At 36.1% G+C, this 27,763-nt stretch overlaps 1 protein-coding gene across 13 annotated transcripts in view; it reads right to left on the bottom strand.

The window, feature by feature from the left end:
• BPTF (bromodomain PHD finger transcription factor) overlaps positions 1-27,763 on the bottom strand; it is a 141,484-nt gene that overhangs the window by 68,983 nt on the left and 44,738 nt on the right. For 8 of the 13 annotated variants that reach the window (XM_059909118.1, XM_059909119.1, XM_059909122.1 and 5 more), the window contains exons 3-7: positions 23,460-23,683; positions 16,706-16,915; positions 15,962-16,153; positions 5,415-5,603; positions 1,355-1,542 (exon numbers count right to left, since the gene is read on the bottom strand). In XM_059909118.1, the coding sequence (XP_059765101.1) occupies positions 1,355-1,542; positions 5,415-5,603; positions 15,962-16,153; positions 16,706-16,915; positions 23,460-23,683 (1,003 nt within the window). The remainder of the gene's footprint in view (positions 1-1,354; positions 1,543-5,414; positions 5,604-15,961; positions 16,154-16,705; positions 16,916-23,459; positions 23,684-27,763) is intronic. The other 5 variants (XM_059909128.1, XM_059909130.1, XM_059909123.1 and 2 more) reach the window with 4 other exon arrangements.

Below are 27,763 nucleotides of genomic sequence, written 5' to 3'. Positions count from 1 at the left end.
CAATATACAGGGGTTAGAGACAAAAGAGGGCATGAGGGCATTACATGTACTACTCCCGCAAACATATATTCTTTTTTTTTTTTTTTTAAACATTTTCAAGACTTTTTGTAATTTTTTTTTTTAAAGATTTATTTATTGATTAGTTGATTGATTGCTATGTTGGGTCTTCGTTTCTGTGCTAGGGCTTTCTCCAGTTGCGGCAAGCGGGGGCCACTCTTCATCGCGGTGCGCGGGCCTCTCACCATCGCGGCCTCTCCCGTTGCGGAGCACAGGCTCCAGACGCGCAGGCTCAGCAATTGTGGCTCACGGGCCTAGCTGCTCCGCGGCATGCGGGATCCTCCCAGACCAGGGCCCGAACCCGCGTCCCCTGCATTAGCAGGCAGACTCTCAACCACTGCACCACCAAGGAAGCCCAACATATATTCTTAAAAATACCTTTTCTTCTGCTCCTTTTATCATTCCAGCTTTAGATAAGAGCCCATGGATACGTTAAAATAGTGTTTCAAATAGTTGATTCCAATCCTTTAGTGGACTGTGAAATCAATAGTGGGGCTTATTCAGCTTTAAAAAAAATGAAATATAATACAATAGACTAGAAAAGAAAATACCAGAGTGCTTCCCACATAGTAAAATACTACTTCAGGAAACTTTTGAATGTATGTACTGGGTTGCTATGAAAAATGTCTTAGTGAGGGTCAGAGTAAAAAGAAGTCTGAAAGCCACTGTCTTAAAGCCATTTCTTTGATGTTAAAAACACTGCATTAAAAAACAAAACAAAACAAAAAAAACCCCACTGCATAATCTTGCATATCTACCCTGCAAATAATTCTCAAATCTGAGAGACACAGCTGTGGCCCTTATTCTATCATCATGGCTTGCTGGGAGACAGAAATACTGAGTCCTAGCTTCAATCTTTTTGTTCACAGTCAGAGTTGAGATGTTCTATACACCGTGCTCTGCTATCAAGGGGTAAGTCTTACCTTTTAGCTGCAGGTTCATCTAAAATGACTACAGCCAGAACTGAGCATTAAATCTTTAATAAAGCCCACAAATAGCCTACCTGTTCCCACATGTGAAGAAGCAGCCTCTATCTCTTTAGAATTATATACAATAAAACTAACCATATAGTCAGAAACAATACTACCCATTTACAGCATTTCTATGCATGGATTGAAATTTGGGTGTACAACTATACTTAGCATAATACAAACCTAACACTTTTAATCTCGTTACACACTACACTCTCGGAAGTGAGGAAAATACAGTTCAAAAGTACCTCTACAAACTTCCTGCCCCTATTTTAAAAATGATTTTACATTCCAGAGATTTTTGTTTTAAACAGAAAAAAACACACCTCTTTCCCCTCCTTAAATAATTTATTTGCTTCGTGGGCTGCGGCTGCCACCTGTTGGCTCTTCAGCTGACTCAGTTTGCTGTCTGGATTCCGTAACCTGGTGATAATCCGAGTTGAACCAGACGCTCCTCTTCCACCTCCAGGAGACTCACTTATTTCCCCATTAGACTTCTCTGATTTGAAATCACCTGTTATCAGATAAAAAGCCAAAAGTAATTGCTAACAGTAAGTAAATTACATATAGTAATAACACCTTACTTATCCAAAACTTCTATCTGGTAGACAACTAAGATCCAGAAAATAAAAAGTCCTTGAATAGCCAAAGCAAATGCATTAATTCTTAAAGTTTTACTCCAAAGAAAGTATGCCAGAACTTTACGGTGAGTCATTTATTATTTTACAGAAAATTCAAACATGCCAGGTAATCTGTTTTAAAGCTCAGCTACTAGAAAAGAGGAAGGGCTGCTACAGATTTACAAGTAACAAACATAACTCAAAATGCACACTAATAAAATATTGCCTTATATATTCGACATGGATTTCTGTATTAAAAGTAAAGGATATAATTAATTTTAGAAAGATTTCCACTGAAATTCTGTTTAAATACCTAATAATTTAAAGCTTATAAACATAAATGCCAAGTGAATTTTTTCCTAAAGAATCTAGATAATTATCTGTGTATGCAGATAACTGTACATGTGAAAATCAACTACATTAGCTTTTTAAAATATAATAAAGGCCTCTCACATTTTCATAATATCTTAATTTTTTAAAGTGACAGATTTAACTGCCAAGGAGCAATTTCTGCTTTTCCATAAATCTCACTTCAGCTGAAAATTTCTATACGTTCTAAAACGATTACATCACTATCCAATTTCCACTGGCCAGACAGTTGAACAAGATCTCATTTTTCTTTCTTAATTTAAAGCTTTTAAAAACTAAGACAGTGTGGCACTGGCAAATGAAAAACCAAGCAGAAAATATGGCACTGACTAAATCAAGATGGGGTAGGGGTACTGGGTATCTTGCCATCTCAGGCTGGAAAGCTAGTAACCTTCAATGTGTGGTAGCAAAGCAGTTGGTTAGTTAGACTATCCACGATTTTCTCTCGGCTCTCAGACCATGATTGTACCCATGCTAGAGTTCTGTGCCGACACGATGAACTACAGCGGCAACTTTTTTTTTTTTTTTTTTTTGGCCACACCACGCGGCTTGTGATATTTTAGCTCCCCAACCAGCGACTGAACCCGGGCCCTCAGCAGTGAGAGTGTGGAGTCCCAACCACTAAACTGCCAGAGAATTCCCGATAGTGGCTACTTCTTGGGACTGTCTTTGAAGTCCTACAATAAAGACTTTTTAGACATCATTTAGTCAAGGCCAGACTTCCTAAAAGCAGAAAGGGAATGGCACAGCACTTTCTAAATTAAGCGCCTCAATTTAGAGCCAGCAATCCAACAGGTGAGAGTCAATCCTTTGCCACTTGCTAAGTTTAGTGCAAATAAGGGAAAGGAGGCAGAAAATTCATCCCTGGGGGTACGACTTGAAGGAGCAGAGAGAGGGGACAAGGCTAAGAGTGGAGGTCATCGTCTAGCACACCCTGCCCAAAGGCCACATTCCTGTTTAAAGGAGTGAATCACTGTGATGCCGCCTGGAGGCTGAGTGCAGAGCTGCCTGGCCCTGGCCTCCCTAACTCACTGTTTAATGAGTCAAGAGGCAGGAGCGTAGACAGACTTCGCTCACCTGGGGGCTGGGGCAGACAAACTGGGCAAGTAGAGGGGGTTTACCCTCAGGGACTCTGGGCAAGTTTCTGGGCATTAGGTACTAGCTGGGTATTCAGGCAATCTATAAGGGGGTGTTACTGCCAGAAAAAACCCCCAAACCTGTCACACTGGGATGTATAATTATTCAAACCTACAGCAATTTCCAGCAGGCCATCCCTGACAGAAGTCAGCTGGATCTAGGCTGTTAAAGGAGAATGGCCTCCAGAAGGGGGATCTTCCCGTATGCTTCTCACTTCTCATCCATATCCATTCTCCCAGAAAACCTCCCAGAAAAGGGCCGCCAGGTTTATCAGAGAACACCGTCCACCATCAGGTTAATGAGTGTCACAGGTAGTTAAGCTCATAATTTGGCTCATGGATTGTAAGATCAAGATAAGCCACAACCAGACATAATCAAAATAATACACACAATACACAGAAATCCTAGATACAGTTAAAATTACCAGATGTTCATTTTGGGAGAGAAGTTTTTGAAAAAATTTTCAGTTGTGGGTGAGATCTTTCCATTATGTTCGGCAGAGGCATTTTTTAATTTGAATACACACGTTTGTACTGAGCTAGGGTGGAACTGTGGATATTTGCTGTTTCCTATCTTCACAGCATCTCTCCTTCCTTGGAAAACCATTTCTACCCCACTCCAATTATATACTTTTGCTGGAGCCATCAATCATAATACCTTGCCTGCCCTGGCCACAGGAGTAGGAACAATATGTCCAAGATAGGCCACTCACATTCCTTCCTCAAGGGCTTTTGATTTGGAGCGGGAGTAGGGGCCTCGCCTTTGGGTCACAGACCTTGGAAAGATATGAATACAAACCGCTGATGCCATCTTCCCTGCCACTTGGGGAAAGCCTGTCTGTATTAGGAGAGAATGAGGTTAACACACAAACATATGCAGATCCAAAAGGTGAGACAGAAAGAGGAAAATGGAAAGAGTTTTGATACCTGGAGGTCCAGTTATGCCTGGTGATGGCTTGGACTTCCCAATTATATGAGCTAATTAAATTCCCTTTTCACTTAAGCTAGTTTAAGCTAGTTTGGTCACTTGCAATTGAAAAGGTTCTAATTGAGACAGATCTCCATCTCATATCATACACAAAATTATACACCAGAAGGATTAAAAATGAAGTTATAGAAGTATTATGTGAAATTACTGTAAAATATATGTATGTTCTTGGGATAGGGATGGTCTTCCTTAGAAAGACACAAAATCCAGAGAAATCCTAAAGAAAAAGACTGATAAATTTAACTGCATAAAAAATGTAAAAATTTCTTTATAAAACAACAGAAAGAGTTAAAAACAAGCAATGACTATATAAATATATAGGTAAAATCAAAAATTAATACCCACAATACATAAAGCATTCCTAAAACTCATTTGGGAAAAATATCAAAATTCAGTAGAAACAAATCAGCAAAAAATATGAATAAGCAATTCACAGAAAGTTCAGCAAACACATGAAAAGAAAGTCAACCACATTAGTAAGCAGGGATATGCAAATTTTAAAATGAAATACTTTTCACCATTGGCAAAAATGTAACAGATAGATGATGTCAAATTTAGCGAGAATATGAAGAAATACACATACATGTAAATGATTAGTATAAATTCCTTTTAACATACAATTAAGCAGTAGCCATCACTATTTTTTAAATGTACCTACCATATGATCCAGCAATTCCATTTACTGTATCTATACTGCCAGAAATACAAGTACACAGAGATATATGGTGAGGATGTTAAAAAGCACCACTAGTTGTAATAATGAAAAAACTGTTAGCCTAAATGTCCATTAATAGAGAAATAGTAAATGAATTATGGTTCATCTGTACTGTGGAGTACCATGCAGCAGTTAAAAAAAGAATAAAATCAATTTATTACATGAAAAGAACCCCTACATGTATTACTGAGTGAAAAAAGCAAGATGCAGAACAACACATGCAGAATGATCCCGTTTATATTTAAAAAAAAAAAAAAAAACTTTTTGTAAACATACATACATTAATGTAACTGCACGGAGAAAGATATAAAATGTTACACACCAAATAATGGTGGTTACCTTTGGGGAGGGGGTGTGAAAAAGATGTATTTTTTCCCAAGTGCTTTTTTATTTTTTTAAAAGAAAAACACTGAGTGCAAGTGTCACTTGTGTTTAAAAAAAAAAAAAAAAAAGGAAAAGAAAATCCAAATCTTCCCACCCCCCATCAAACTTTTATTTAAAAAATTAAAAATTAAAAAAATAAAAAAGCTCCTTTCAATGTATGAAGTGTATTCTTACCTATCTCTTCTTGAATAGAGACAGGTGTATGAGATTCTCTTTCTCCATTTTCAGGATCATCCGCTGCCTTAGCAGATTCACTCTGGGAAGAATTTAGTTCACTGCTGCTGTTACTGTTTTCCAGATTAGGCTGGGTGGAGGTAGTGGTAGCACTAGTGTTACTGCTGTCACATGTCTTGTTAGGTTCTTCTAGAAAAATAGAATACCTGATTTTTAAATTGGAAATCACATCAAAAACAACTAATTGTCAGAAAAGACATTTAATTGTTTTAGGGTTGCATTACAAAGCTGGATTTTAAAAAGCTGCTCATGTATGAATAATGCAATGTATGAAAAGAAATTTGTAAACAACACCCTATGAATTGTTTTTTAAGTCTCCCAGTATTAACTCAGGCTCTTATCACCTTAGTGTATAGTACACAGCAGACAATCTTTCATAATAATAAAGTGATATAACAATCTCACAAAATTTATGATGTGCCAGATACTGCAGAATTGATTTTGTTAAGAAAATCCCTCAAAATCTGAAATTTATATTCTTACTTTTCAAAAAGTATTCAAACAGTATTCGAAACAGAATTAAACAGGATTATTTATCTCTAAGGTTTTCTGCCTGAATTCTATACCCCCAAATTTAACTAGAAGGTAATGCCTAAGTGATTGTTAATTTTAAGACCAATATAATAGTATCACTAAGAGTATAGTTCCTAAAAGTATATCAAAATGAATGCTACCACAAACTGAAAGCCTAGGTCTTTCCTCGGCAGTTCAGAAATCTAGAGCCTCCCTGTGCATTTCATTTTGCCACTATTAAGATACCTTTTAAATTAATCCCCTAAATTAAAAGTCGTCGACAGTATATCACAAAGGCTATCTGTAATGTATCATGAGCTCCTAAATTTTTTTTTGAGTGAAAAAACCAACAACCTGATAGAAAAATGGGAAAAATATATAAACAGTGACGAAAGAAATGAAAATGGCGGGAATTCCCTGGCGGTCCAGTGGTTCAGACTCCGCGCTCTCACTGCCAAGGGCCCCTGTTCAATCCCTGGTCAGGGAACTAAAATCCCACAAGCCATGCGATTCAGCCACAAAAAAGAAAAAGAAAAAGAAAAATGGCCTTTAAACATGGAAATATGCTCACTTAATTCAAAGTAAGAGAAATGCAAAGTAAAATTGTATAGAGAAACTACCTCTCAGCTACCAGAGTGGCCAAAAATCCAAGTCTCACGATACACTCAGGTAGAGAGGCAGTGGGTTAAGAGGTACTGCCACACATTGTTGTAGGACTGTAAAGTGGTGCAAACTGGATAAAAGGGAACTGACAATATCTAGAAAAATTACAGATACATTTACTCTTAACCTAGCAATCCCATGTCCATAAATCTACCCTGAAATACACTGGCAAAAATACTAAATTATTTACTGATATTTACAGAGGTATTCACTGTAGCACTATTTATAATGGCAAAAGACCAGAAAAAACAAAATGCCCACCAATACGGCACTGGCTGAATAAAAGGTGGTACATACAATAAAATATCATGCACCATAACAAGGACTGAGGAAATCATTATATCCACATATGAAATGATCTCAAGATTAAATGTAAAAAGAAAGATGCAGAACAGTACTTAGAGTATGCTAACTTCATGTAAGAAAGGGAGAGAAATATGAATTTATGCACATATTTTGCTTTTCTATATGAAAAAAAAAAAAACACTAGAAGAATAACCAAAACTTAATAAAAATGGCTACCTGTAAGGGAAAGGAAGGAAATGGTTATCTAGAGAGGGAAGGGATGAAAGTGAAAATTCTCTGAATAGATTACAGTTACAAAGTTTGACTTTGGAATCATGTAAATGTTTTACATTTTTTAAAAATTCAAGCTAGAAATGCAGCCCCTAAAAACTGAAAGAAAACAGCCTAATCGTGTATCAAGTTGTTGGCATAACCACACAGAGAAAAAGATTATTTCAAGTGACTTTGGAACACAGAATTTTGACTATACATTCTTTTTTTTTTTTTTTTTTTTTTTTTTTTTTTTTTTAATACAAATTGACTCTTTTTTTTTTTTTTTTTTTTAATTTTTTATTTATTTATTTATTTTTGGCTGCGTTGGGTCTTCGTTTCTATGCGAGGGCTTTCTCCAGTTGCGGCAAGTGGGGGCCACTCTTCATCGCGGTGCGCGGGCCTCTCACTATCGCGGCCTCTCTTGTTGCGGAGCACAGGCTCCAGACGCGCAGGCTCAGCAATTGTGGCTCACGGGCCCAGTTGCTCCGCGGCATGTGGGACCTTCCCAGACCAGGGCTCGAACCCGTGTCCCCTGCATTGGCAGGCAGATTCTCAACCACTGCGCCACCAAAGGAAGCCCCTTGACTATACATTCTTACTGGAAATATGGTATAAAGATAAAGAGCTGCAAAAAAATCTTAAATGCGGTTCAGTAGTCTTACTGTGAGCAATAATATTGGTATTATGAAATTACTATGCTATTTAAATCATTTCTTCTTATTACTATTATTAATGCACATCAAGATATTAACAATAATTATAAAAATAATATATATTATTAATGGACATCTGTAACAGGATAAAGCAAGTATATAATTAAGTTACTGTTGTCAGGAACTAAGGCATTCAGTATAAAGGAAAAGAGATACAAGTGTAAAAAAAGAAACTAAGTATGCAATCCTCAATCTGAATTTGAAATGTCAACATGAATTGGTTTTTTTCTTTTCCAAAATATGTATTTCCTAACACTACCCAATAAAAAATCCTAGAGGCAGTGAGAGCCCAAGAGCAGTAAATACTCTTGGGTCCAGATGATGGTCTCTAAATATCATTCCCCACAATAAGGAACCAGGGCTTCTTGCAGGAATTACTGATTCGAGGTCTGGGGTAAGCAATGTATAAGATAAGCTGCATACATCTTACTCTGCCAAAAAGCAAAAAAGCAAAAGAGACTACTGGGGTCATACACAGCAAAAAGGACTCAAAAGCCAATGTAAAGGGGCTCCTGAAAATCAATATAACCAAATTAATGATAACTACAACTGACTGAAACAAACTGCATACATAAAGACCTATGAGTTCAAACAGATACTTAAAATGAGAAAATCATGCCCCTCCCCCCAAAGTTCATAACTCAAAAATCACCACTGAAGGTAACTGGACACCAACTCCTGACTCTGAAAATCAGATTTTAAGAGAAATAATTAAGCATGTATTTCTGCTCTAATTATATTTCAAGGTATTCAAATAGACTTAGTTAATGAGGGAAAATTCTTTACAGAAGAATTCCAGTTAAAAAAATACTGAAAAAATTATAGAATTAGAAATCATATACTATAACTTCCAAATAGACAGCTGATTTTGAACTCACTGATCTATCTTAGAATTTGTAAAGGTAAAACATACAGACATCATGATGAGCCTTTTGATGCAATATGATGTGAAATACCCAGAACACAGCTTATGAAGTATTCTTGCCAAAAATAGTTGAAAATGAATTTAATCAAGCCTTTAGAACAAATTAAACACTAAGAAGAAGGAAAGAAAATCCTGGATGTGGGATATTCCATAGGAGGATATACTAGGATTCTTTAAAAAGTCAGGGAAGGGGAGAATGCTCTAGATTAAGAGACTCAGTAGACATAAAACCAAATGTCATGTCGTGCAGGGATCTTATTTGGAGTTATTTAAAACACAGCCAATGTTTAAAAAAAATTTTTTTAAGTGAGGAAATTTAAATTGACTGGATAGTAGATGATACTAAGGAATTGCTGTCAATTTTATTAAAATGATAATGGCACTGTAATTATATAAGAAAATGTCCATATTCTTTAGAAATGTATGTAGGACTGATATAACATGATGTCCGGGATTTGCTTTAAAATACTGCAGTAAGGAAACAACCCAAATTCACATCAACAGGAAAGGGGATAAACTGTGTTATAGTTACACAGAGGAGTACTGTAATACAGTTAATATGAAAGAACTCCAGCAACATACAACATTATATTAGTAATATAAAGTGAAAAGATTAAGTTCCCCGAAGTTATACTTAACATATACACTTACTAAGATATACTTAACACAACACACTTGCTACACAGTTTAAAACAACCGAAACAGAAATACATAGTTTTTATGTTACAAGCAAACCATGTAGATCAACTCAATGAAGCAACAGTTATGTGGGTTATACATCACTTTGACCTCTAGTATCAATAGTCTTAATTCTACTGGATTTCTGTCATAAAAAGGAAAGAAAATATTAGTGAACACAGGATTTAGGGTGACAATCACTTCAGGTAGGGTAGAAGGATGCAGGCAATGAGATTGGGGAGATGGCTCGATACAGGTGAGTTTCAAAGCAGGACTTAGACTTCTGTTTTGGGTGATAGGTTCCTAGGTGTTTATTTCATTAATAAGATCATTTCAAACGTGAATGAATAAATTAAGGGGGACTATGCAATGACCAATGATGAGTGCAATTAACGAAGGATTATGATTTATCTAATAGTGTACACCTGGGGTCAAAGGGGGGCGATTTTTAAAAATTTGAGTCCTCCCCACTCAAAAAAGCAGTTTAAAAAAAAAAAAAGCATGAGTAAAACTAGTATGACAAAATATTGATGATTTTCTAATCTAAGTGTTAAAATATGGGGGAGGGGTCACTATGTTATTCTCTTAACTTTTGTGCATGTTCATAATAAGAAAATTTTATATGAAAGATAGAAATGGCAAACTTAAAATCTGACAGCTGCAAACCAGTAATATAATCAACTAACTCATGCTGTAAAATGCATATATTTGGAAGAAAAGAAGTCTCACATGAATAGCATCAAATTCCTCACTAATCATTCCTTTCACAACTGTAGATCTAGTTTTGAAATGTGCTGTATTCTTAATTTATAATTGTCTAAAAATCATCTTCTCGAATAATGAAACAGTATATAGACATCCCCTCATTTATGAGCTCAGAATTCAGAGTGCATTTTCTCACAGAAGTATAATAAAAAGTGATTGGGGGGCTTCCCTGGTGGCGCAGTGGTTGAGAGTCTGCCTGCCAATGCAGGGGACACGGGTTCGAGCCCTGGTCTGGGAAGATCCCACATGCCGCGGAGCAACTAGGCCCGTGAGCCACAACTACTGAGCCTGCGCGTCTGGAGCCTGTGCTCTGCAACAAGAGGGGCCGCGATAATGAGAGGCCCGCGCACCGCGATGAAGAGTGGCCCCCACTTGCCGCAACTAGAGAAAGCCCTCGCACAGAAACGAAGACCCAACACAGCCATAAATAAATAAATAAATAAAATTTAAAAAAAAAAAAAAAGTGATTGGGTTCTAGACTAGCCCACAAAAAACTATTTCAGCATACAATACACCCCAAGTATGGTTTTAACCAAGACAATAATTCTGGGATAGGACTTAAGAGATTCCACCTAATCATATCTTAAAATACTTCATAGAAAGTGCTCTCTGCTATTAGGAAGATAATGGTACTTCATAAAAGAATAGGCAATCAATCCCATCCCAAGGTATTTTGATCTTAAAAAAAACTACTACCCCACTGAAAGCAAACTGAATTCAGAATCTATCCATTTAAACTTTCAAGGTGCTAACAAGCTGAGGACTACCATAACTCATAATACAGAGCTTTTTTGTTGACCTGTCCCAAGTTAATTTGCCTTAAGTTTTCCTCCATTTCAGTTTAGAGGAATTGTTCTAGAACTCTTTACATCCTTACTTCATTAGGATTAAAGAAATCTCAAGCATTTGTTTTAAAACACCACAAAGAAGGTATCCCCTACCAATAGGCCTCACAGTTCAAATATTCTAGACTAGAAGCTAAAACCAAACACATTTAAAAGAATAAGAAACAAAAGAGTAATATTTAGCTGCAGAACCTCCAAAAGCCATTATCAATCAACTCAATGAGGTAAAAGTAAACGGGAAACACATCAGTTCAGCATCCAGTATCAGCAGCCTCTTACATCCACTTAATTTCCTTATAATAAAATCCAAACCTAAAGCAAAGTACTATCTTTTAAGATGTCATTATCCCAAAAAGTTAAGAAACAGGTTAAATTAATATGTTCTTATAGTTCAACCTTACAGATGTTAGACTTTCAATATGTCCATGGAAACACTTTCAAAGCAATTATAAATAGTTATGGAAATAAAGCCAGTTTTATCTACGGCTGCTATTTTCTTCATCCCAGGCATTAAATCTAGAGGCATAACTTTAATAAAACAAATGCTGTCTGCATTATATGTTTGAATACAAATTCTCAATAGTATATTTGAGGTTAAGATGCTAGAAAGACAGATGCCCCTGTCTCTCCTTATATATTGAAAAACTGACAATCTGGTACAAAAGTTTCTAATCTAAAATCCAGAACAAAAGTGTAATTCTGAAATTGAGCTGTTTGTTAACTACAAAGAAGTTATACTGAATAATAAACAGTACACTTGCTATAAGGGGTCGTTTTTGGCAACATAACCATTTTCATGAACTGAAATGAAATGTCTGGAATACAGGTGCAGCGGGGCAAAATCTGAGGAACAGATATTCAGAGATTAACTTTTTTAAGTGATGTCTACAAACATTTCCCAAAATACGGCCCAACTTTTCAGTTTAAACTTCAATCTCAGCCACATAAAATCTTTCTGAATCATACCCAATTTGAAATCATGAAATCTGCCCATTTTTCTTATGTTCTCACACTCCTTTAGATTTTTAGACCACAGATTTATAATTTTTCCTTTGCATAATGTCATCTATCATAAGAAAATGATAGTGCTCTCTGACAGGACCTGACAAAATACAGCTTGAAATAAATAAATATGCATATCCAGATATATGTATACATATGTGTGTATATATTTCTAAAGAAATTCTAAAGTAGATGTATTTTGAAAGAGATTTTAAATTCTCGGGTTATTTTTAAGTATCTTTCTATTCCAGAAAAGATATACAATACAAACGCTAATCAAAAGAAAGCTGCTGTAGTTTAGTAATATTATTAAAGATAAAGGACATTTCACAAAGATAAAGTTAATTCAACAATATAAAAATTATGTGCACCTAATAACACAGGCTCAAACTATATGCAAAAACTAAAAATATTTTAAAGATAAAAAGGCAACCCCACAGTAAATAGAAATAACTTAAAAGTATCTTGCATATGTTATAAAGCAGAAACTAACATACCATTATAAAGCTATTATACTCCAATAAAGACGTTAAAAAAAAAATTATCTTGCATAGAGGGAAAAAAAAATAGCAAAGATATAGATTTCAACAAAACAATTAAAACCCTGACCTAGTTGTCCTGTACTGTACCCCAAAACTAAAAATAGATATCCTCTTCGAGTGTATATGAGACAGTTTATCAACATTAACCAAATGTTGGACCACAAGACAAGCCTCAACAAATCTTAAAGGACATAAATCATGTATAGAATGTTATCTGACTACAGTGTGTTAAACTAGAAATCAATGAAAAAGATAACTAGAAATCTCTAGGACTTCCCTGGTGGCGCAGTGGTTAAGAATCCTCCTGCCAATGCACGGGACATGGGTTCGAGCCCTAGTCCAGGAAGATCCCACACACCACAGAGCAACTAAGCCCATGAGCCACAACTACTGAGCCTGAGCTCTACAGCCTGAGAGCCATAACTACTGAGCCGCGTGCCACAACTACTGAAGCCCGTGTGCCTAGAGCCTGTGCTCAACAACAAGAGAAGCCACTGGAATGAGAAGCCCGTGCACCGCAAGGAAGTGTAGCCCCCACCCACCACAACTAGAGAAAGCCTGCGCACAGCAATGAAGACCCAATGCAGACAAAAATTAGTTAATTAATTTAAAAAAAAAAGAAAAAGAAAATCTCTAAATGTTTGAGTATTAAACAATATATTTCTAAATAAGCAATGGGTAAAAAAAACACATCATAATAGAAATTAGAAAGTATTTTAAACTGAATGATAAAGACAAAATAACATATTAAAGTTTGTGAGATGCAGCTACAGCAGCAGTACATAGAGGGAAATTTATAGCCTTGACAACAGACATAGAAAAAATAAAAAATAATCAAAGCATCCACCTTAAGAAGCTAGAAGAAAAAAATAATAAAGAGGGTATGAAATATATGTATATGTATAACTGATTCATGTTGTTATAAAGCGGAAACTAGCACACCATTGTAAAGCAATTATACTCCAATAAAGATGTTAAAAAAAAAAAAGAGGGTATGAGAGAGACTTCCCTGGTGGTGCAGTGGTTAAGACTTTGCCTTCCAGTGCAGGGGGTGCAGGTTCAATCCCTGGTCAGGGAGCTAAGATCCCACATGCCTCACGGCCAAAAAACCAAAACATAAAACAAAAGCAATACTGTAACAAATTCAATAAAGACTTTAAAAATGGTCCACAACCAAAAAAAAAAAAAAACAAACAAAAAAAAGAGGGTATGGGAAACTTCTGGAGGTGATGGATATGTTTATGTCATAGATTGTGGTGATGGTTTCACAGGTATATATTTATCTCCAAACTCATCAAGTTGTATATATTAAATATGTACAGCTTTTTGTATATCAATTATACCTCAATAGAGTGGTTTTGAAAAAAAAAAGACAGGGAAGAAAAATTCACAAAAATGAAAAAAAATAAAAGGAATGAAATAAAAATAAGATAAAAAACTAGAAAAAATATAGAGAGGATAAACAAAGCCCAAAGTTGTTTTTTTAACGACTCATAAAAATTGTTAATAGTCTTATGAAATGATTAAGAGAAAACAGATAACCAATTTCTCGACTGAAAAAAGAGATCATTACAGATACTATAGACATTTAAAAAATAGGATGTTATTATGTCAATAAAATTTTAAATTTAAATGAAATGGTAGATTCCTAGAAAAATAAAATTTACTAAAACTGACACAAGAAAACAACAGAAAATATGAATAGCCTACTATTTACCAAATAAATGAAATCTACAATTAATAACTTTCCCACAATGAAAACTCCAGGACCAGAAGACTTTAGCAAACATTTAAGGAATAAATAACACCAACCCACACAAACTCTTGCAGACAAAAGGAAAAGTGGGAACTTGTACCAACTCATTTTATGAGGCCAGCATAATCTAGGCATCAAATCCTGACATAGACATTATCACAGAAAGAAAATTGCAAGTCAATCTCATTCATGAAAGTTGACGCAAAAATCCTAAACAAAATATTAAAAAATGGAATGCAACAATACATAAGAACAAGAACATATCACAACCAAGTTGTATTTATTCCAGGAATATGATGAGATTGGGTTAACACGTTTTAAAAAAATCAATGGAGAAACTTTTGCTTCCAGTCAGGATGGAGTAGAGGGACTTGACTTAGCCCAGCCAATGAAACAGCCACACACACAAAAAAGAGACCACTTAAAAAAAATAAAAATAAAAAAAATATTAAAAAAAACAGACCACTTGATAGAAAATGAACAAAAGAACTGACAGGCAATTCACAAAAGAAGTTATCCCAATGACAAATATATATATATATATATATATATATATATATATATACACACACACACACATACATACATACATACATATAGGCACACGCACGCACACACGCGTGCACACACACACACAAAAGGTGCTCAACATCCTTAGTCACCAGGGAACTACAAGTTCAAATCACAATAAGATATCCTTACATTCCTACCAGAATGGCTAAAATAAAGATAGGGGGGGAAAAAAAAAAAGGAAAGAATTACATGACATTCTTATAATACACAGAAAAATTCTTTAAGGATTTCCAATACAGTATTAACTATAATTATTGACTTTTGATAGGATTACCAGTATTTCTTTTCCTGTTTTGCTCATCTAAATTTTCTAATTTGTTTTTCAAAAATATACACACAGCTCCAATAATAAAAAAATTTTTTTTCATTTTTAAAAAAGGCAAAAGGAAAGGCATAATAACATTCTTGGTGTGATATAACTACTTTGAGTATAATTTTAATTTTAAAAAGCTTAAAATATTTATTACTGGTTAACTTACATTTTCATGTCAAAATATATTGTGACAATGGTTTTCTATTATAACATTATGGTTTGAGATGTTGTTAAAAAAAAACTTACATGACCACATGCAAACATAAAATTAATCTGTTAGTACATACAGAATTGGAATGGTCAAATCATTCAACACTGAGCCATTAGTATGTGAGTACTTAAAACCAAAATATCTGCCACTATGGTCTGGTGATAAAATATAAAAATAAGTCTATTAGACAAAAACAGCTAAATGAACTTTAAAAAGCATGAAGATTATGATGAGTTTCAAGCACTAAATGCAAGAACATCTGTCAAACTCCAAATGTTAGGTGACAACTTAGCAATTAGGGATGGCACTTATGTAAGCAAGCAGCATGAATGAACACATACTTTAAAGTTTTAGGTGACATTCAGCTTTTACTACTAAAGGGAAGGATTTCCCCCCCATTACAGAGGCATTGATACACTGCCCTCTGTACCTGGCACATCCTGGGGGAGCTCAGATGCCACCTTCTTCTCTGCCATGTTGCTGCTATCATGGGTTTCTGAGAGACACCCCACGGGACTCCTCCCTTCCTCAGAGGGACTAGTCTCTTCTGAAGAAGCATTTGCTGTGTTGTCGCCAAGATTTGCTGACACAGAGTTACCTTTATCCCCAACTTCTGTTGGCTCTACAGTAAAATGCACAACAAAACTTTAAAGATATCCTTTAAAATTGCTTTAGGACAAATGGCCACATTCAGTCAGCTACTAAAAATGAATGATCACCAAAAAACCTGGCTTCTATTCGATGGCCATTTTGAAGCAATTAGATTCTGGGATAATTTTGCAGCAGGTAATCCAAAGGGTATTTAAGAATATTTGATATATTAAGAATTTTAAGTAGTTAACATAAAAAGGAACATATTATATCACATACAAAAGTGTATATTCTGGTATAAAAACAGTGATTTTCACCAACAAATCTTATAGGGAAATGGCACCTTATTAAGAAGTATAAATAGAGATATGGGTATAACATTATAGTAAATCCACCAATATATAAAACTCATTACAATGACTGTACATGTTATAAGGAGGAAGGGTATCCTAATCTCTTCAGAAATGTAAAATTAAATAGGTGTTTGCAATAAAAAAGATTCATCTTCATTTTGCAAGTAAAACTGGAGTTTTCATAAATAACACTGATGAAATATTTCTTTTTAACCAAATAATGTTTTTACCCTCAGTTTTTCCTTGCTCAGGATCGAGGTCATCTGGCGTTTTGTCATCACTGTCTTTTTCAAGACTCTGGTCTTCAAACTCCTCTCTGCTTTTCTCAGCATCTTTGGAGTTATTATTCTCAGTCTCATTTTTCTCCTTTTCTATTTCTTCTGGACTTTTAACAATATCAATGTCTCCTTTTTTGGCTCTTATAGATTCCAAAATTTCTTCTATAATAAAACAAATAAAAAATTATGTTTCCATATATACCAAGTATAAAAGTACTACAAATGCCACTTAAGAGTTTCAATACAAGTTATTAAAGATAAATTTGCTAAAAGCATTAAGAACTATGAAATAAGGATCAAGATTACCAGTAACATTTTGATGTTGAGAACTCAATCGATTTGGTTATCTTCACTTCTAGAAAATACATGCTAATATAGGCTCTAATTTCTTTTTAAAAAAAGAAAGAAAAGTTAGTCTATCTTTTAAAATTGAGATTGATATAGATTACTGTGATATCCTCTGCCACAGGAGAAAACCTGCAAGCTGACATAGACCCACAGTCTGGGCAGTGTGGTACAGTAACAAAAACCTAGAGACCCAGGACCTAGCGCAGATCTGACCTGAATTAACCACGTGAGCCTGGGGGCAGGCTACTAAATCTTCAGGCCTCCACTGTAAAATGAGAAAACAGAGGCCCACTGGAAACATTTCTCTCTGAAGTACCATAACTTTCTGAAAGTCACTAAATCCCTAATGGCTCTAATTTTCTTTCAACTTGGGTGGAGTGATACTACGGCATGGGTGCAGACCGCAAGTTATATCAGCATAGACTCCTGTATATTAATGATGTTCTTTGGGTTATGATCCAATACTATCATTTTTTACTTTGTTGCTCAAATCGGTCCAGCTTTTGGCCATTGAGAGCTTTTCCAGGTAAGTTCTGTATCCTTTAAACACATGAGTCCTGTATCCTTTAAACACACTTCCTTCCCTCCTTCCTTCCTTCTGTGCTTCCTTACTTTCCAGCACTGCAAGATGTTCCAGACTCACCTTGTATTTTCTCTGCACCAGCCCTAGAATACACCATCTCTCAAGGAGTCTTGATTCTTTTTTTAATTGGAGAATGAGATTTAGAGGTCGTGATCTGGGCACTATGTGTACTTGGTACTACTGGGGCACCAACAGACCTAGAAAATATATATATGTACACTAACCTATGTATATATACATCTTTATTGTTTCTGTATCTATCTGTGTGTGGGGGGGGGTATGTGTGTGGTTCATTCAAGCATTGCTCTCTTGTTTTCTTGTAACTTTTCTGACAGAAGTTCTGTTTTCATTACAATATATTTATTTGGTCAATCCTGTTATACACAGTAAACCAGTTTCAGAATTGCTAAATGGTACTCTCATGAGAAATAAATTTACCAACTAGAGTACAACGTTTGTAAACAAGAAGAAACGTCTTTAATGCCAATGCCATGCACCCATGGTACTTCTTTATGGATTTTTAAATTTCCTTGTTTACATTTCCTTTCTTTAAATGTTCTCTACCTTCCCTTTCATCAATATTTCCTAAATTGTAGGTTTCCTAGGATTAGAAAAACCTTGTAAAGTCATCACTGGAAAACACTGACCTCTCTGGTAAAGTGATTACTTTTGAGGCGGTTGGAGTTAATTCCTTACTCTCTCTCACCTTCTCTACTCTTAATTCCTCTAAGAATTCTAAGCCAATGATTATATGACATCTAAGGACATCTGTAGGACAACAATTTCAAACAGAAGGAATCCTAATTGGTATATTTTCTGTCTTCTTCGTCATCCAAGTCACCCCGGATCCTTTTTTACATCATTTCCTTATATCCTTTTACCTATCTATATACATCTATACTGTTTTCAGTTCCTATTTACCCGAGCTGCATTTACTCTTGCTAAGTACACTAAACCTATCAATGGAAGTATCTCAATCACTCTTTTTTAAAGAACTTTTTATTTAGAAAAAGAAAATTTATTTACCAATTACTTGCTTTTCTTAGAGCCATATTATTTCTTACTTTCAAACATAGCTCCCCCCTGATCTTCAACTGCCAGCTTTTCCAAACCAAAATGTTACACATTCATCCCAACTTCCCTCATGCCATTTAATGGGGATTAAACATTTTTTTTTAAACCTACAAATTAGATCATCTAAATTAGATAAAAAGCACAGGTAGGATGACCAAAGATCTCTGATTTTCTATAAAGGTTCTAATTTCAAATATTCTATCTTGTTGCCTACTCTATCAAGTATACAAATATTTATCAGTCTATATGTCTGTATTTTCAGTTCAAAACCTATGGCACTCATAGCCATAAGAAAAATAGACCAAGAAGGTCAGGGGGGGAAAAAAACATTAAGGGATGAAAGGAAAAATAATCAGTTTAGGTTGTATCTGATCTACAATAAATATGCATATTCTATAAACATGTATACTCTATACTCTGCAGGAATATTTCAAAATTAAACAGAAAGAATTAACCTACCAAACTTTAAAAATCATCTCCTCTCAGAAAAATTTATTCCAAAAATAAACTTCCTTCAAGCAAACAAAATAAAGCATTGTAAAACAGTCACCAAAAAAGTATATGATAAAACAATTTACAGTTACAAATATATAATAAATTGTAGAATCTAGATGATGGGCTTATGGGTATTTATTGTATAATTCTTCCACTTCCTGTATATCTGAAATTTTTCAAAAAATATTAGGAAAAAATAGAAAAATTCAACTACCAAAAAATAGAATTAAACTCTCTTAAAGTGGTCATATATGTATATAAAAACCAGAGGGTTTAAAAGTTGGAAGGATTTATGCTATTTGTGAAGTTAAAAATGTAAAGTCATAAGGATGAACTGTGATTCTGAAATCACTGCTACGATACTGCAAATTATTCTTGGCTATTTCAGAAGCCCAGTAGTTTGTTTTTTTAATCTCATAAAATCCCAAGTTAAAGAAAACCGCTAGATATTATTTTGGGTATTTACCTGGGCTGGATGCTCCTAAACTATCATAGCCAAGATTTTGGTTCCCAGAGAGAGCAAATAAAGGTAATGACGGCAGACCAGTGTTTTAATGGGAAATTCTTCTATCTCAATGTTTAATTCATTGCCAATACATTCCTTAGAAAGTTGTTGAGAGGATCAAAGGCTTGTATAACAACTAGATGAACACCTGGCCCACAGTAGGTACTCAAACATGTTAGTTTCCCCTTCTTCCCCATCAATTTTCAATGCTTGTGAATCCCTCCACCTCTAGTACCAGGTTGGTTGCACCTTAGCAAAAAAAAAAGGTGGGAAGGGGGGAAGAAAAAGAGAAGAAAAATGTCACTTTTTGTCTAGATCTCACCGTTAAATCCAAGGTGCAGTTTACCTTATTTAAATTAACTCCAGTTGTTTTAAGAGGGTAGCTGCACACAAGATTTGGCCACCTAACTTTCTAAGAATATACTGTGCCCTAACGCTCAAAGCTCTCTCTGCTATTTTTGATTATTACGAAAGGTTTAACTAATTTTTAAAAGTACAGGGCTTCCCTGGTAGCGCAGTTGTTAACAATCCGCCTGCCAATGCAGGGGACACGGGTTCGAGCCCTGGTCCGGGAAGATCCCACATGCCAGGGAGCAACTACATCCATGCATCACAACTACTGAGCCTGCGCTCTAAAGCCCGCAAGCCACAACTACTGAGCCCACGTGCCACAACTACTGAAGCCCGTGCGCCTAGAGCCCATGCTCTGCAACAAGAGGCCCAAGCACCACAACGAAGAGTAGCCCCCGCTCGCCGCAACTAGAGAAAAGCCCACGCGCAGCAACGAGGACCCAATGCAGCTAAAAATAAATAAATAAAAATTTAAAAAAGTACATTACAAGCTGAATTATACTGAAATATAATATGCTTATTGTAGAAAAATTGAAAAATATAAAAAGGAAACTAACTATAATCCTACTATGCTAATTGGTTATTTTTTAGTGATAAAAGCTGGTTATTCACTCAGTTGGTTATTCTGAGGAAGAGAATTTAAGTACCTCAATGACCCAGGTACTGTTTTTGCATGGTACCTTAAGTAATTCTCCAATGTACAGTGTTCCATCACATTATAATCCAAAATGAAATTAACCAATTCCTCTGCATGTTTATTTTTAGTTTTACATTCCCCCAAATCAGGCCACTAAACATTTTGATTATCCATTCCTATGTTGGCTTTGTTCTTTATTTAATTGATACTACATATACAATTTTGCACACAGACAAGCTCACTCTAGAAAATATTTCTAATTTAACACTTGATAAAAACACACTCGCCATTGCTTTTTAGAGGGCTGCCTGGTTCTTTTTGATTGTATTAAAGCTGAGAATGCAAGAGAAAAAAAGGGATTTGTCAGTTTGAATGCCAGGATTCATGAAAGGAAATTAACAGGGGAAGTAACCTGGCTGAAATTAATAAAACTTCCTATTATTTGATCTATAGTACGGAGGGGAGGGAGTGAGAAAGGGATTATATCAATATGACTGCAATTATCAACCTCCCCAAAGAATTCTGATGAGTAAAACTTATCCGATGGAAAAAACACACATTTTAAAAAACAGATCTAATAAAAAAATACTTCCAAGTACAAGATATGAATAAATATAACCCTTGGTAACTAAGTCTGCTAGTTTCTGAAGACAAAGTGTATTTGTGCGCAACAGTATTTGTATATGACACCGTGAATACTGTTCTCCAAAAATAATCATGAATTCAAGAGAATACTGATGTCGAATATATGAGAACAAGCTTGGATACAGCTGAACTAAATATATTTATTAAATATAAAAAATCTATTTTTAAGCAAATAGAGAATAGGGGACTTTTTCAGTAACTGGAAAATGGAGGAAATTAATAGGATTATATGTATAGCAGATAGTATCAATATGTGTAAAAGAGGAGAACAGGCAGTTTAAGTATACTATCAGAGTCTTACCTAACCATGTTATCTATGTTAAGATTAAAAGGTACTGTTAGAAAATACAGGTGATACTTAGTAAACATGCACAAACTACATCTGGCAGGATGTTTAACAATGGCATTAATGGTCGTCTCTGAAAAAAGGAAGGTAAAATTGGGGATTAAGAAGGAGAGAGACTGACTTTTCAGTGTTATAATCTTTTGTACTATTTACTTTCTAAAAATATCATATGCATTCATTATTTATTAAAAAGCAAAGAATTTTTAAAAAGCAAAATGCTGAGCCACAAAATAAATAAGGTAGTAATTAAAATATAACCCAAGGGCTTCCCTGGTGGTGCAGTGGTTAAGAGTCTGCCTGCCAATGCAGGGGACACGGGTTCAAGCCCTGGTCCAGGAAGAGCCCACAGTGCCACGGAGCAACTCAGCCCGTGCGCCACAACTACTGAGCCTGTGCTCTTCTAGAGCCTGCGAGCCACAACTACTGAAGCCCACGTGCCTAGAGCCCGTGCTCCACAACAAGAGAAGCCACCGCAATGAGAAGCCCACGCACCGCAACAACGAGTAGCCCCCCGCTCGATGCAACTAGAGAAAGCCCACGCGCAGCAATGAAGGCCCAACGCAGCCAAGAATAAATTAAATAAATAAATAAAATAAAATAAAATATAACCCAAAGTGTAAAATATATATCCATGAGTCCATCCTCATATAAATGACTGAATAAATAAAGGAAGAATAGACGAATCTCCTGTGCAGAAACATCCCAAACAATGTATGCAGATAAATGCTCCCTCAAGGAGGTGCAGCATAACTCCTCACGGCCTAAGGGTGGGCTGTGCCGTAGCGACTTTCTCCCCAAAAGCACAGTATGGGTGGGAGGAGTAATTTTACAATAGAGAAACCTGACAAACACTGCCTCAACCAGATGACCAAGGTTAACATCATTGGTGATAAGTCACGTTGGTGGCAGGTACTCTTGATAAGATGATGAGAAGGGCACTGCACCTCTGTGGTCTTCCTCTCCAAAATACACAACCCCAGGCTAACTACGAGAAGAACATGAGACAAATCCATATTGAGGGCATTCTATTAAATACCTGACCAGTAATCCTCAAAACTTGTCAAGGTCATCAATAATAAGGAAAGGCTGAGAACCTGTGACAGTCTAGAGGAACCTAGAGAGACACGATAACGAAATATAATGTGGTGTCCTGGAGGGGATCATGAGACAGAAAAAGGACATTAGATAAGAACTAAGGAAATCTGATATAAGTATAGACTTAAGTCATTACAATATATCAACATTGGTTCATTAGTGATCACAAATGTACCACACTAATGTAAGATAGTGACAATAGGGGAAGCATGCTGCAGGGTACGTGAAACCCTCTGTGTTACCTTAGCAACTTTTCTGTAACTCTAAAATTATTCTAAAATTAAAAGTTTATTAGAAAAAAAGAAAGAAAAGAGTAAATTTTAAAGGAATACCATTTCTCATAATTAAAAATAGGACTCCCTAAAAGGTTTATTAATAAAATTCTTGAATTAAAGAAACAAATATAATTTGGGGAATATCAGTAATGAGCAAGGCAAGGTACAAAACACTAAAATGCACAGGATCCCTAATTTATGTTAGGATGAACAAGGTTCTCTTGAGAAAATGAAATATAGACAATTAAAATAAAATAATCATACTTGAAAATTTTAATATATTTTCATATTTTGTAGTGATTTCATACCAAGAAATGTAACAAAAAGTAAAATAAGAAAATTTCCCTCTCACCATTAGCTGCTGCCAGGAAGGATTTATTACTGCCCCGAGCCTTATTGGTCAGGTCTTCAGTTATGTCCATGTGCCGGTGGATTTCTTCACGCATTTCTTCTAGAATTTTGCAGAGTTCTGCTTCCCAGTAATCTTTGTCTAGACAGTCAATTAATTCTGCAAGCTGGACCTTTGTGCTGTAGTACCAAATTTTCTTTTCATTTTCATTTTCTGTATCTTCTTCTCTGTTTAAAAAAAGCACAAAAACACTTTGATGTTAGACAAAATGGCACTTACCTGACAATTTTATCTATCCAGTGGAAGTTAAAACACACAACACAAAGATTGTGCACTAAAGCTCAGTATATTTGCTCATAAGAGATCCTGTCAAGTCTCATTCAAACTCAAGGTACTCATTTTATTTAAACCTCTAATTATTTTGATTTCCTAGCCCATAGCAGCTTAGGATAAAATAATTTGCTTGTAGTAGTGGGAAGAGAGGAATTAGTATAGCAGCAAAGAAAGATATCTAAAAACATGACATGCAGAAACATGACCTTAAAATTCAGAGCGTGTGAGTACTTGGTGAAGGACAGTCTTGGTTACACTTCAATCAACTTTAAGGTCATCACTGGAACAATACGAGGGGCAGAACTTTAACCAGAAATATTTAAACTATGTTCAGTACTTGGCAGGTACAGAGCAGGTTCACATTACAGTGTAGTTTAGAAACATTTCCATCCAAATGGTGTAAATGCTCTGCTAAGTTCTGGTCCCTGAAGGAGTCATGTCAATCAAGTCACAATGCCTCATCTCTCTCTCTTGATGGACAATCAAAGCTCAAACTGGAGAGAAGAAGAGCACAGCAGCTTCTTTTCCTGCTTAAATCTCTCTGAAGATGCCAGTCACTTGTAATGGAGGTGGAGACTTCAACACTAATAACTAAAAACATAAGGCAAATTAATGTCTAGGACCAGACTTCGAGAAACATATGTGACTCAGTTCTTCTCTCATTCAGAAGATTCAGGAGTGTGTGTGAGGTACCTAACAAGAAAGAGTCTAACATTCCTGTCTGCTCAAAGGCAAACTCACGAAGCTGAAAGAAGAGCACTTTAAGAAAGATATGGCTTTAAATGGGCTCAGTCACTAATGAGATATGTGAATGTGGACAAGACACAACTCCTCTGAGCCTCTGATACATCTTATTCACCTCACTGGTAAAATGGGGATAACAGTACCGGTCTTGAGGGACACTGTTTATAAGGTAAATAAAGGTATTATAATAAGGCATCTATCATAGTACCTGGAAAACATCATTAGTGATCAATAAATAGAAAATATTATTGTTACTAGTAAGGTAGTAAATAAATTAAAATGTAGCAGAATTCCAGGAATGAGACATTCAATAATTCTGAACAAAGAAGGGATATATTAAATCATTGATAAATAAAAGGATAACAAAATTATCAAAAATTTTAAAGAAAAAGAGATTAATAAAGGGTCCCCGTTTTCCCTCTTTCAAATCAGCATCTGCTGACATATGATATCAATACATTTCTGTTAGAAGCTTTTTACAAAAATTTCTGAAAATCATTTTTTTAAGCTGCTCTAGATTTCACTCTACAGTGGGTATTTCTACTGACTTCTTATGACTGAGTGATAACAATGGTCTACTCCAATTTAAAATGTTAAAGATGTCAGAATCCTCTAAATAAAAAGATTAATAGGGGGCTTCCCTGGTGGCACAGTTGTTGAGAATCCGCCTGCCAATGCAGGGGACACAGGTTCGAGCCCTGGTCCAGGAAGATCCCACATGCCGCGAAGCAACTAAGCCTGTGCATCACAACTACTGAGCCTGCGCTCTAGAGCCTGTGCTCCGCAACAAGAGAAGCCACTGCAATGAGAAGCCCGCGCACCCAACGAAGAGGAGCCCCCGGTCGCCGCAACTAGAGAAAGCCCGCGAGCAGAAATGAAGACCCAACGCAGCCAAAAATAAATAAATTAAGAAAAAAAAAGATTAATAGGGAATTCCCTGGCGGTCCAGTGGTTAGGACTCCGTGCTTTCACTGCCGAGGGCCCGGGTCCAATCCCTGGTCGGGGAACTAAGATCCCACAAGCCGTGCAGCACAGCCAAAAATAAATAAATAAATAATAAAAACTAATAAAAAGCTTTCAAAAGGGAATACCATAACAAAAATCTAATTAAGTGACAATATCAAATTAGAAAGTACATAGTGAGGGGCTTCCCTGGTGGCACAGTGGTTAGGAGTCCGCCTGCTAATGCAGGGGACACGGGTTCAAGCTCTGGTCTGGGAAGATCCCACATGCCGTGGAGCGGCTGAGCCCGTGTGCCACAAGTACTAAGCCTGCATTCTAGAGCCCACGAGCTGCAACTACTGAGCCCACGTACCACAACTACTGAAGCCTGTGCGCCTACAGCCTGAGCTCTGCAACAGGAGAAGCCACTGCAATGAGAAGCCCGCGCACCGCAACGAAGAGTAGCCCCCGCTCGCCGCAACCAGAGAAAGCCGCACGCAGCAACATAGACCCAATGCAGCCAAAAATAAATAATAAATAAATAAAAAGTACATAGTGAGCTTTGACTGAGCACAAGAGTTACAGGACAGCCTAATTCTTTGTTTTCTAAGATTTCAATCTTAAGGATTTTTCCTCTGTTTAAATATATCAAATTCTTTCCTTAACTGTTTGCTTTTTTCCTCTTGATTCAGAAATATCTACAAATTTCAATGGAACAAGAAAAACATTCTATATAAAAACGTTTTTTGGGTAGAAAACAATTTATAAGCATAAGATTTCTACGTGAAAGTGAGATGCTATGGGAACAAATTTAATTAAATGGACATTCTGTCCAATTTTTCAAGCAACTCACAGGCTACTGAAAGGGTCCTTATCAGTTGACTGACTCAGCCCATGCTGGCATCTGCAGAATTTCCATCTTAACAGAGAACACTTAATTTTAATTTTAATCTTAATTTTCATCTTAACAGAGAATTCACAAGTTCATATGGTGGCAGTCCATTCTAGATTGGAACTGCTGTTAGAAAGTTTTTTCCTTTTAAGAGATGACACACACCTAGTGTTTCCACCAATCCATCCTGATTCTGCCTGCTAGAATTCTCTGAAATAAACCTAACACCTCCTCCACACACAGTCCTTCAACTCTTTCACAACATCTATAATTTTACCCTGTTTTTTTTTTCAGGCCAAACACGTTCAAATACTTTAACCATTCCTCATACAGCATGTTTTCCAGTCGTCACTACCTTGATATTCTTCCCCTAAATGTACAGTTTTGTCAACGTCCCTCTAAAAACAGCTCTATTTGGGGACTTCCCTGGTGGTCCAGTGGTTAAGAATCTGCCTTCCAATGCAAGGGACACGGGTTCCATCCCTGGTTGAGGAACTAAGATGCCACAGGAAGTGGGGCAACTAAGCCCGCGCCCACAACTACTGAGCCCGCATGCCGCAACTACAGAGCCCACACGCTCTGGAGCCTACATGCCACAACTAGAGAGAAGCCCACAAGCCGCAACTAAGACCCGACGCAGCCAAAAATATATATTAAATTTTAAAAAAAAAGTAAAAACAGCTCTATTTTTTATTCTGCTCATCAAAGAGAATACTCAACAATGACCATTTTTTTCTTCTTTAAGCTACAGAAGGATAAATTCATCAAAAGCATAAAGTAGCAAAACTGAGTGAACAATAACAGCTAATGCTTTCAAAGAAAAGTTTTAATATAGATGTACTTGGGCACATTTACACAGTTTATATAACCAAGATTATTTGTTCTGATTGTAAAAGTGACAACTGCTTTCCTATATGAATATACATCAATTTGTAAGTACCTTTGTTTATGGGGTTAGAATTTGGTTTCTACAGAAGCTCTGTCTCTGCAACGTTCCTTCTGCACACCCAAACTGGCCTGGCTTCCCTTAAGTCACTGATCAGCTCAAGGAGCTGATAGGGTGGCAGGGGAGGACAGAATGGAATGAAAATATGGGCCAAGAATACAATTAACAGCAAACTTACAGATTATATGCCTACATTTTAAAGTCTGTTTGGCTTTTACTCAGGCAAGATAAGTAAGAGGTTAATGACTAACCGTAAGTTTTGAGTTTCATTTCTAAACAAACCCACAGAAACTAAGAGTGAGGAACGCTAGTGCGGTGGGTTGACAAAAAGGTATGTCCACCTGAAACCGTAGAATGTGACCTTATTTGGAAATACGGTCTTTGCAGATGTAATTAGCTAAGGATCTTGAGATGAAATCATTCTGGATTTAGGGTGAGCTCTAAATCAAA

Source organism: Balaenoptera ricei, chromosome 20, assembly GCF_028023285.1.
Source record: "Balaenoptera ricei isolate mBalRic1 chromosome 20, mBalRic1.hap2, whole genome shotgun sequence".
Taxonomy (NCBI): Eukaryota; Metazoa; Chordata; class Mammalia; order Artiodactyla; family Balaenopteridae; genus Balaenoptera; species Balaenoptera ricei.
The sequence above is the reverse complement of the archived record's forward strand: the minus strand, read 5'-3'. Positions and strand labels throughout refer to the sequence as shown.